The following is a 12163-nucleotide window of genomic DNA, read 5'->3' as shown; positions in this document are numbered from 1 at the left end:
CACTTCACTGTCCAGGCATCACGATGGAAGAGCTCATTAGGTGGCCTAACAGGCTTACTGGTGAATCAAAACAAGGGCTTTTGTAAAATGGTTCATCAATTAAAGGGCTGACACATAGACCCTCTCTGCATACTGTGTGCTTGGACTTTTTCTTGTTACATCATAAGCTCTCGAAAAAGCTAAAGATGTCTGTAGCCAAACAAAAAAAATGAATTCATAACATTTAGTTTTTTGATAAATTAACCCACCATGCTTTAGATGACAATTCTAGACACTACACTGTGAACTCATAATTTAACGAAAGTGCTAAAATGAATTCAAATTTTTTCTTTGTACACTCGCCTCATGTTATAAGATTCTCTGAGAATGTGCCTCTTTTGGCATGGTCGCTACCAACTGTGGTGGACAGATGCTGCTGTTTTTTTAAATCCACCCATTGGGATGCTCTGTCCTCTAAAACATGGTACAAGTGGCCTATTTAACTTTCTAGTAAGGTCCTAGTGTACACAGTAAGAAAATACACCACTGAGATAGAAAGTTAAATGTGAAATGTGGACTGCAGCACCTATAGTGCCATTCCCTAGGCTGGCAAAGAAAGCATGGCATCAGGCCTACATGTGTACCCTGAGTACTGCAGCTTTTTCTTATAAAAATAATTTATTAGTTTTTTAAATCCACAACGTAAAATAAAAGTACAGCCACAATTAACTTTCTCACTTTAGTCAACACCTGACAAATTACATGTCCAAACCATAGTAAGCCCCCCACATCTTTTTGTGCTATAGTGGGCAGCCTTGTGCCTTATAAATGGATTTTTCAAGGTGGGTGCACCAGTCCACTCCTGTTCTCCATTTCGTCAGTGGTGGGGCGCTGGCGGGGGGGGGGGGGGGGGGGGTAGTTCCATCTCCAAGTAATGTCCCGCATAGCAACTAATCAGGTAACACCATATGTTTATGGTTGTCCAGAGAGCCTTAAAACTCATCGACCACACCCAGCAGGGCCACCCTGAGGGACAGCTCATGGTCTTGCACCAGGGCCCTTGAAGGTTCCTCGTGTATTTGCTCCCAAAACATGGAGATAACCAGGAAAGCCCAGACTACATGGTAGAAATCAGCTGGAGTCTCGGACAGTGGAAGCAGGCAGGTTGGGGAACCCTGCTGGCATGGTATAAGCGTAAAGGTGTGAGGTATGTCATGTGTAGGTAATTTAATTGAATCGGAGGTGTGTGGCAACAGCCAGAATGCGTGGGGCCAACCTGGTATCTCGCCAATTTGCCTCATCTAGCTCACCAATCCAGCTCTCCCAGCAGAGTCTAAGTGTGTCAAAACCGTTTACGGTATTTGCTATGAGCGATCAATAGGTCAGAGAGACTGCACCTTTACCAATGCAATCTGACAGCAGCATGGCTTTCAGGGGTCTAAATTCCAGGACCTCTGTGTCGGGTGTGATGTTGGCTAGAAGTACGTGGTGTAGTTGCAAATATTTGTGGAACTGCATATTGATTAAGGTTGTAACTGTCCTGTAGCTCTCTAAAGGAAAAGATATGTTTCCCCGCTTAGACATCCCCAAGGACAGTAATGACAATTGTGTCCTTTTTGTGGAAGCCCTCTAAGTTGGCTGAGTGGTGGAGCCAGTGACCCCTCCATTGGGGGAGGGAGGTATCCTCATCAATTTACTGTTCCAGCCCAAGAATTGCAGCGCAGACCTTCAGCAAAGGAAGATCACCTGAGTGATGTCAGGCAGGTACTGGAGCACCGTACATCCCACTGAGGATGCAGTAGAATCCCAAAGATGATGGATCATCCCACCTGCCACTAAGACAGTAGTTTACAACTATTAGTTGGGAGGCCACATAAAAACATCGGAGGTCTACCATTCCCAGCCCACCATCTATGGAGATTGTCCACCTTTGAGAAAAGCAATTCGGGAGTGGGCACCCGACCAAAGAAAGAAGCAGAGAGTTGAGTGCGTGAAACCAGCAAGGACGAATTGGTAGGGGAAAATGCCGAAATATGTATTAGAAGCAAGGGAGAGTCATCATTTTGAAGAGGGTCATAGGCCTGATCACAGGTAGGGGAAGGTGCAACCACTTCTGGATGTCACTTATTTTGGACACCAGTGTGGTCAAATTAAGGTGCCTTGGGAGGTCGGGGAGCAGGGAAATGTGAAACCCCCGGTACTTGAAGTAGAGGCACCTCACCGGGATATTGGACTACCATAAAGGGGCGCTAGCATCACCTCTGATCGGGACAAGTAGAGATTTGGATGCATTTGCCTGGAGGTCAGAGGCCTCGCCAAATAATGTGAGGGTTTGGAGACATCAGGGTTCTGAGGTTTGGGGGTCGGCCAAAAACAATAGGACATTGTCTGCTTGGAGACTCCTCTGGCCCTTCATTCCACGACCACCCCCTGAGCTGAGCATTGCAGCGAATGAGTGACATCAGGGGTTCAATCGTGAGGACAAATAGCTGTGGCAACAGGGGACAGCCCTGACTAGTGCCCCTCCAGATAGGGAAGTGCTCCAAAAGTAAAACATTGATCCTGACCTGTGTAAAGGGTTGGTGACAGAGGGCACTGATGTACTCATGGGCACCTCATGTACTACCCCAGACCAGCATGTTCAAGGACAGCCTTGAGAAAGACCAGGCCAATGTATTGAATGCCTTTTTGAAGTCTAGAAGGAATGGCTCCAAAGGAGATGAGATGTCAGATTAGCCTCTAGGCCAGGTCAGCAGCACCAAATATCATGATAATGGGCCATGGTCTGATATTCTCCTCGGGAGGACACCACACAGTCCACCTGACATGCGACAGTAGCAAGAAAAGGTCAATACGAGATTCAGTTGTGTGCTGCGGAGGTGTGGCTGTATACCAGCTGTGGGGGTGCCAAATTATACATACATCGCAGAGCCTCAGCGTGTCCATTCAGAAGGAGAGCTGGCGTTCTCAGGAAATGCGCCCTGATTAAGGGGACCAGAGGCATCCAGGTCAGGGTTTGGCACTGCATTGAAATTGCCACCAAGATGCCTACTGGCAGATTTGCAAGCAAGGTGATCAGCAAAGAGAGAGTTTCTGTGGGTGTTTAGTTGGGTAAGTAGACTGAGAGGAAGTTATTGTGGCAGCCTTCAAGTAGGGCCTCCACTGCCACGCAGCACTGTTGAGGTTCTATGTGAGAGTTGCAAACAGTGAAAGGAAATCCTCGGAGTAGCCGGATGCCCAGTCCTCAGGAGCCACAGTTAAAACCCCGGGTGGTACACTACCATACCCTCATCTTCGAAGGAAGGAAAATTGGGTTCCCAGCAAGTGAGTTTTTGGAAGCATGAGAACTGTGCGCTGGAAGCATTTGCTAAAGCTCAGGACAGCAGTATGCTTGATGAGGTCCAGGAGGCCAATCACATTCCAGGACATCATTTTAAATGAGGGCATGGCAAGCACCAGTGGCAATGCAGAACGGTATCAAGGTGAAATCCAGTTTGGAGCGTAACTTTTGAGGGGGCGGCAGGGTGATGTTTGACAGGTCATCTGTGTGATGTGGTGTAGGTGCTGAAAGGACCTATGATAGATGTAACACAAACAAAACAAAAACCAATACAGCATCCCATTTACAAAATTCCCCTCAACTTCACCTTCCCTATGCTTCCACCCCTAAATTATCTGTCACTCAAACTAAACCTCAACGGAGGTAGAGAAAACAAAAAGGGATGAAAAAGAAAACAAAGAGGATGGCATACAGTGAGCACAGGGTGCCAAATGGACCCCCTTCAAGTAGAACACTGCACTGGGGAAAGTTTGGATAAGCACAACATACAGTTACCAAGAAGCAGGATCAGACTCTGTGGGGTATAGCCACCAACTCTATAGCCCTCTGGATTGGGGAAACATGCCTAGCCGAGGTCAGGTTGGGAAGTCTCTCCCTCAGGGGTCCGCGTTGGCAAGGTCTCACTCGGTCATCCATGTGTCCCCGCCATCTTGAGTGTGGGGGGGCTCAGCGTCCGAGGAATCCCTCTGGCCATCATTGCAGCTACAATGTTTGTAGGAACATATCCACAGCTTCTTCTGGGGCTTCAGGCAAACAGCAGTGCCCCAACACAGTTCCCTACCAGAGTCCAGGTGCGTAAGTCTCTCCTCAACCCACTCCCAGGCCTGCTCAGGGGACTTGAAAAAGAATGATTTAGATTTTAAATGGACTTTGAGTTTTGCCAGGAAGAGGAGCATGTATTGGGGGTTTCGAGCCCAGAGTTTTTGCTTGACCTCTGAGAAGGAGCGGCGCCGCCGTTGGATGGCACTCATATATGCAGGATATAGCATGATGAGTGCATTCTGAAAGCAAAGCTCAGAGTGCCCACAGGCATCTTTGAGGATCGCATCCCTGTTATGAAAATTAAGGATCCTGGCAATCAGGGGGCACCCCAGAGCCCATGGAAGGGGTGGGGGGCTGGGTCTGGAATCTATGGGCCCGTTCCACTACGAACGAAGGTGAGAGAGCAGACTCAGGGATCCTGGATCAAACCCAGTCCTCCAGGAATTCTGCAGCATCAGGTGTTTCCGAGCCCTCCGGGAATCCCACTATCCACAGGTTATTGCGGGAGCAGTTCTCGGCATCCCCTGCCCTCTCTTTCAAGGTAGCCATCAAGGCCACAAGTCTGATTACCTGTTGTTTCAAGATTGAAATATTGTCTTCTATGCAAGCCACCTTGCGTGCTCAGCCTTATTGACTCGGGTGACAACATTTCGGAGATCTTGGAGTAGGAGTGCCACATCCATCTGGTCTTTGCATACCATATTCTCCAGGGCCATTTTCAAGCCTTGTATGGCCTTAGAAATGGTGGCTACATCAGGCTGGGTGTGTCCCAGAAAGTCAGCTGTCTCAGAAGGCCCCCCGCAGACTCCTAGTCCCCATCGACATTGTAGTAAAGCAGTTCATTTTAGTCTGTGCCGGGGCAGACGGTGCGGCTCCATCCTTGCCCAGGGTGGCAACATGGATCCAAGATCAGACGGCAGTGGAAAAGAGAAAGTTTTCACCAAGCCTGCTTATATTAGGCAGCACGAGCAGCCAGGGTGTGGCAGGTAGCGGAGTTTGTGGTGATTTGCCATGTGCGTATTGAGGATGAGGTGCAGGGTGTCTCCTTCTGGCCTGCTTGCCCTTCAGCAGCATTAGCAGCCAGGTCATTTCTAGGAGCGAGGCAGCTTCAAGCAGGATCGCTCACCTGGGGTGTCCAACCAGGTGAGGCGGGGCCTCCCGCTAGGGAGTTTGTTCCACTGCTGTGCAAAAGATTCAGGGTCAGAGATGCCACGACCCAGGGGGCCCCCCACATAACCCAACCAAGAGAAGGCCCTCCGCATCGGGTGAATTCACTGGGCTGCAGTCACTCCTCTGGAGAGGCTGGTGCAGGGCAGATGTGTGATGGATCCCCCAAGGTATGGGAAGACCTCAGGGACTGCCTCAGCAGGGGCCAGTGCAGGGCAGCTAGGAACAACACGTCATTCGCCCCAGTCCCAGGGCAGCAGCAGAACAACCCACAGAACCCCTGCCACAGGGATCATGATGCTGTTGCAGGCAGGCCAAAAGTCCAAGATTTGGGGGGAGGATCCTTCAGCTCACAGACAGCAGTATTGCGGTGGTGGTGGGGAGGTGTTACCCCCTTCACAGCTTCAACAACAGTTTAAAGATCCCCCAGGGCCGGCTAAGGTTTCCCGAGGGCTCCGCATGTGAGCATGGGCCCTGTACTGCATGCAGAAGCAGTCCTGGCCTGGGATTGTGGGTGGCCAGGTTGCAGCTGCGTGCCACCTATGTGGGCCAGAATAGCTGTGCCAGTCTTACTGGAGCTCGCATGAAGGCAAGCGGCCCCCGGGCCTCCACAAGGCAGCAGCATTCCAGTAGCACAGCGACCACACCCCTCTTGCCTCTCCCGGGCTTACTGATCGTGCAATACCTGCATTGAATGCCAGAGGACCTGGGCAAAGCAACGTCCTCGCCGCCTCAGCAGTTTCGACTCTCCCGCTCCAGCAGGAACCTCGGCTTGGACCCAGTGGAGAGCAGCAGAGTGGCACAAGCATCCTTCTTGGGCAGAATTGTGGCACATGGCGAAAGAGGTGGGAGCGGTTTCAAGCTGAGACCTCTATCTTAGCTGCCGATGCCATGCCCATGAGTCCTGCAGATTTTAAACCTGCATTAAGAAAGGTCAAAATAAACCTACAGATGGCAGGGAAATCCTCCTTTTAAATGTTATGTATATTAAGTAAGTCACCCCTAAGTAGGCCTTGCAGGTCATACGCTAGGGTGCCTGGTATTTAAACGTGCTACATGTAAGAATCTAATGCTTGCATGTTCCTAAAGTGACTAACCCCTCCAAAGCTATTTTTGCTGTTATAACTGCAGATGTTTCTATCAAGAAAACACTAAAGAGCAGCTGATTTATTAATTTCATAGATGTGGTTTGGAATAAACACAAATATGGTTCAACTACTGTTTTAAATATTTATTAAAAACTTAACTGAATGTTGAAGTTAAATGTTAGGAAAAATAACTTTGAAAAGGTTATACTTTCCCTGCCTGAAGCCCCTACAAGCTAATTAGCATCTGCCAGCCTGAATCTGCCCTGGCAGTGCTGCGTTGATGAAGTATCAAAATTGCTCTCAGACAGAATGGCTTGGGCCTGGCAAGATGGCTTGTAGGAGGAATGTGACCAAGCAGGGTAATATAAGTGTGTCTGGGATCTCTACTAACTTAAGACCAAATAAACCTCTACTACTATACTTTTAGTGCTAAGGGAAGTCCAGAAGAGAGACACTGTGATCCCAAAATACAGTTCAGCCTCCTGGATTTAGTTTCACTAGAGGAGGGAGCTGACCCCAGAACCAGTTTGGAGTGGCTGTGTGAGAAGGGACTACTAATTACCTTAAACATACACCATGGTGACCTACACGTTCCTTTCCATGGGCAGAAAGATTTGACCTATTTAGATTTTACAAGGAATGGAGTACTGTGGGATAGTTTGCAAAGAGACAAACATAATATACTGCAAATGTGAATGTTTTCCATTGGAAACGTTTTGCCTATTGGTCAGAGAATGTACTGGAGTCAACCCTACCAACTTGCCAGTGAATTGAGCAAAGGTAGCTCCTGCAACACAGCCCCTCGGAACACTTCTGGACCTGTGGCAGAACAGAAGAGATTGAACCTCCTACATGTAAAACTGTGTGGAGACACGAAGGGCTGACCCGGCTTCCACTTATACTGAAGAATAAGAAGTGGATTCCAAGGGCCATTTGGCTGACCTCCAGTGGGGCTACAGGAACATAAGTTGCAAAAGGCTTTTTCCTCTGTAGTTATCAGTTGAACGGTTACAACTGGGACTGGATTAGATCTTGCTAGTGGCCTCTGATGTAATGTGTCCTTCCCCATATGTGCTGTCCTCAGAGGCTTAGAAGCAGCTTAAATGAACTACCCCAGAAAGTCTGAAAAGTTTTGGAACTCTAAGACTTCCAGAGGTTCAGCAGAACCTCGTGAAAATGTATTTGACTTCAGAAAGACTCAGTTAAATACAACTTCAGGACTGCCCAGCTGGAAGATTATCAGTTCCAAAAAAATAAACCAAGTTCCAAAGAAGAAATCATGACCAGACGAAGGCACGAAAAGTATCTGCCTGAATAGAGGATTTCAGCGGGCAAAGAAATTGAGTTTTCACACCCAAAGCCAATGTCTTCAGCATTACCTCGTCCAAAGGATAACCAAATTCTAAGGAACTTCACCAGATACAGCCTACAGCATTGTTTCCCAAACTGTGGGTCGTAAGCTGGTTTTTGGTGGGTCGGGAAAGTTCAAGCAATAAACAAAGATGCCTTCTTAAAATTCTGTGTTTTTCTTGTCACATTTGCAGCGCATCAACAGCAGGGGTCAAATGTCAGGCTGTGCCTTCTGACAAGTTGCTGCTTATTCTTTTAACTTGGAATTAGTGTTTACAATGCTTTCATTGACTAAAAAGTGATTGGAGTTTTGAATTGAATTATGTGACAATCTAATGATGTTGGGGTTTTTCTGCAATACACAACTTCTAAATACCAGTAAATTAACTGTATGCATTCAACAGTCTGGAGGCAAAAATTAAGAAAATTTTGTTTGTAATTCTGAAGTGTGCTGAAACAGAGATTTAAATAGGATCCAATCAAATAAAGTCACCTTAGTTGATGATGAGCCAATGATAAATATTCATTGAAATCACATATCCACACAATATCATTTGAGTGCTGCATGTTATATAGTTTAATCAGTAAAATGTTATGTCTGGGCAAAGTTAGTGGCTATTTCAATGGAAAATGTGCTGCTGTAAATGCCAATGCACTAACATACGATGCATTAGTTATTTTTTTAAATCAACCCTTCTTATATCCATTAGAGGTAAGTGGGTGTCAAACGTTTGTCGTTTTAAAAATTAGGTCATGGTTTTAAAAGGTTTGAGAAGTGCAGGCCTACAGCCTTGCCCCAGAGAAGAATTCCACTTCCACAAAAAATATTAATTCAGAACGCAAAACCTCTGACCAGAACAGACCGCTTGATGTATCTGACCTGCGCTCCATCATGGTTGCCAAATAGTGCACCTACATCCCAGTCAACCGCAGACAAGAATTTCTGATTGGCGCTATACTCTTACTTAGCACTTTTTGCCTTCAAACTTGAAAAATTCTTATACCTAGTCCCTCCTATTGAAATGTAGGCTTTTTGGGGTTATTCTTATTCATTTATATAAATTGTTGTGGGGCATATTATAGTGCTGTGGTTTGAGGTTTTGACTGTTTTAGTGTTGCTAAATACGTTGTACATTTTCCTAAATTAAGCCTGTCTGCTCTGTGCAATAGCCATCAGGCGCTGAGACCTGGTTTAAAGTATTGAAACTGTGCGTTTTAACTTGACAGTTGTTTGAAACCAGTTACTTGGTTAGGACTTACACAATCCCCAAAAAACAATCCATTTTAGTACAGAACCACAAAGTGATAGAAACGCTAGAGACTAATTCAAGAAGTAACAGCCAAAATATCACAACAGAGATGATTAATCAAAGTCTTTGATTCCATTCCAGAAATCTACCCACCATCTGCAACTGTGTCCTCCATGTCAGTGTCTGTTGAGATTTCTGGATGTTTAACACCGTCCTGCTGCTCTGACGCCGCTGGAGTGATACCCATTATTTGCTCTTCGGGCAGTGGCCTTACTTTTTCAGGTTCTTTAACCAGAAGTGAGGATGTGTTCACCTTTAGTGACAAATAAAAAAGTAAAATAAACAGAAAGTTAACACAAAGCATGGTATAATATAAAACCAAACCATAAAACCTAACTTCTTTGTATTTTCCTCTTAATTTCGAAGACCTAGATTCAACATTTTGGTGGAAACAAATGTCAATCTTCTAACTGTATTTTCTCCTGGCTTGCTGGCAAAACATAAGAAACTAGAAAAACTTCAAATGCCTTGGAGTTCTGTTGCCAATTGACCGCAGCATTTGTGAATAGCGTTTACCCACGATTGGACAACAGTAACGTTTAAAAAAAAACAATAAGTTGACATCACATTTCATTCACCTCTAGTTTGGACCAGAACACTATTTCCCAGCCGTCACTAACAAGTCATATTCTTTGGGTTCATATTCAGCCTCTTTGACTTCAATCCTGTACTGATTAAATCTTTGATTCGTTCTAACTTCTTGAATAACTACCGTGGAAGTGAAATACATCTAAAAAAATGGTGCAATATAAGCTGGAAAACCAAACACTATTTTGCATAGTAGCTTTACTATACCTGGAGCCTTTCCTTGTGTAGGAATCCACAATTTATTGCCTGGTCATTGTATACAGCGAAGCCTAGGAGCATCTTTTCAGATGTCCGGAAACAAGATATTCCTAGTGAAAGAAGTGCGGCCTGGAAGCGTGAGCTCTAGTACTTTCAGGCGAACTATCTCCTCAGCAATGAACTAATTCACCTCTCCAATTACCTTTAAATTAAAAAATATATTCTTGATAGAAATACCACATTTATACAGAACAGATACAATTCCACAATGTCAAACCTAAATAGAAACACCAAATTCATACTCACAAAACTCCACAGTGAACCCAAAACTTCGAGAACTTCATGAAAAGCTTAGATACTCGTTAGCACGAGTCTTCCCCCGAAAAATATTATTAATTTTGTGGGGGAAATCCCTTTTAAGTGCTCCCTTCTTAATGCAGATTTTACCTGGCAAAATCAGCAAGGGAAAACGATGGCTAAAGAAGGAATAAACAACATATACACATTACTGTGGTGCTGTTACGCTGCCCTCTGGGATTATTGTGGTCAGTTTATCAGTTCTTCTCAGGCTTTGGATCTAGCGGCTATTGCATTACAAATGCAGTTTGCGCATACCACTTAGAATGTGGCCCGTAATCCTTTTAAGGTAAGAGTACACAACTCTTGTTAAAATATAGCATGCGGGCAGTCTCTCAAAAAAGGCTAACGGCTGGATTAGTGAAAAAGTAGTATGTATGCAACTATGTTAGTACGCGCACTAATGGATGCAGACCCGCTGCTTGTGGGAATTCTCGAACATTCCCAATAGTACGCCTTGAGAAATATGCCAGGTACGAGTTTCCAGGCTTTCCACTGGGAATATCATGTGACACATTCACTGGGGTCCCATTTCCCCAATGAGGACCGGCCGTAGTGAACTACAGCCTGATTCCCACCCTGGGGAGACTTACTTCAGCCTTTCCCTTTAGGGGAATTGTAACCACCTCCAGGGTGGGAACAAGTCAAATTGGAGTTGATAAATGTCAACAAATTCACACGTTTGTAGCTATTCCATGTGCTCTCCACTCCTAATTCTTTCTATGGAGTTCACTACTGCAAATCTCTAGACAGGTGTGATGGTTAAATACATGGGGGTGATATTATACGGATAAAACAGCGTAATAAGCTTCACTAACAGGTTTCACTCAACTCTTGTGTGAAGCAAAGGCAAAAAGCTCAAATTTAACAAGTAGCTGCAGAAGATGTAACGATTTTTCAGAAAGCAGACACAAATGCTAACCAAGGTTTGGACTTTTAACGAAGACTACTTAATTTCACAGGAGGTATTGCACACAACCGAATGACTGAGAAAGCTATGAAAAAACTGAGAAAGCTAAGAGAAATGCAACACAAGTAATTAACAAAAAGAAACCATCTGCTTAATTAAACTATTTTGTCCTCAAAAACTGAGAATGAAAGCCCAGGGGAGCTCTGTTTAATACTGAGTGAATTAGTACCCTTTAAGCAAATAATTTGCAATATCAGAAGTTAATTGCTGAAATACACTCCCATTAGAGGTTTCCGGAAACTCGTTGCTGCACGGCTTCAAACAAACCTTTACACGTGATAAAAGGAGAGAAGCAACTTTTCTTCCGCTCTATCAGCAGGTTGCAAATGGTGCGACATACTTTAGAATTCTTTGACACTAGCCCCTAATCTAGCTGGGCTAATACTGTACAAAATATAAACCCTGAAATAAATGTGATTTAATATTTTCATTTTGTACAAAATGGAAAGACTTTTGTATATAAAAAAGAATGTTTTCTTCACAATGTACTTCTGATTATAACTGAGCAGTCACCTGAGTCCAGATCATCCACCGGCCAGTGGCTATAAATATATCTCTAATGATAATGAAAAGCAATGCAAGTATGATTACAGCTCAAACCTCTTGCAATCCAGCGACCTGCCATAGAGAATACTCTATGGACACACTAAAATGTGCTAACTGGCTGTATGCAAGCGGCGTAACAAAGAAGTGGAACGGATGGGGCATCACTGGTCATAATGCATGAACCTCAATGGTGCCCACATAGGTCATCCTATTTACTAAGACTCATCAACTATACATATAAGGAAGATTTGCTCCAAACCGGATAAAGGCCGCACAGTCTTTCCTTTAATTTGTGGAATATAAGTTTTCAATAAATGTGATATATTATTTAATAACTTCAACAGTACAGAAAGTTCTTTATGGTACAACCATTGTCGTGGAATTTAATTAGTATTTTTCCCCTGGAGGGAGCAAAAATCTTTCTGTTATATTATTTATACACAGTCTTTCAGGCACAATACCAGGAGTAGCACACTGCTATTCACAGGACACGCAAAATAATATTACC

General features: G+C 44.8%; 1 protein-coding gene across 1 annotated transcript in view; it reads right to left on the bottom strand.

The window, feature by feature from the left end:
• PHC3 (polyhomeotic homolog 3) overlaps positions 1 to 12163 on the bottom strand; it is a 374591-nt gene that overhangs the window by 117037 nt on the left and 245391 nt on the right. The window contains exon 11 of the mRNA XM_069213181.1: positions 9090 to 9249. Coding sequence (XP_069069282.1) covers positions 9090 to 9249 — 160 coding nt within the window. The remainder of the gene's footprint in view (positions 1 to 9089; positions 9250 to 12163) is intronic.

Source organism: Pleurodeles waltl, chromosome 11 (assembly GCF_031143425.1).
Source record: "Pleurodeles waltl isolate 20211129_DDA chromosome 11, aPleWal1.hap1.20221129, whole genome shotgun sequence".
Classification (NCBI taxonomy): Eukaryota; Metazoa; Chordata; class Amphibia; order Caudata; family Salamandridae; genus Pleurodeles; species Pleurodeles waltl.
Note: the sequence above shows the minus strand (reverse complement) of the source record. Positions and strands in the feature narration are given on the sequence as shown.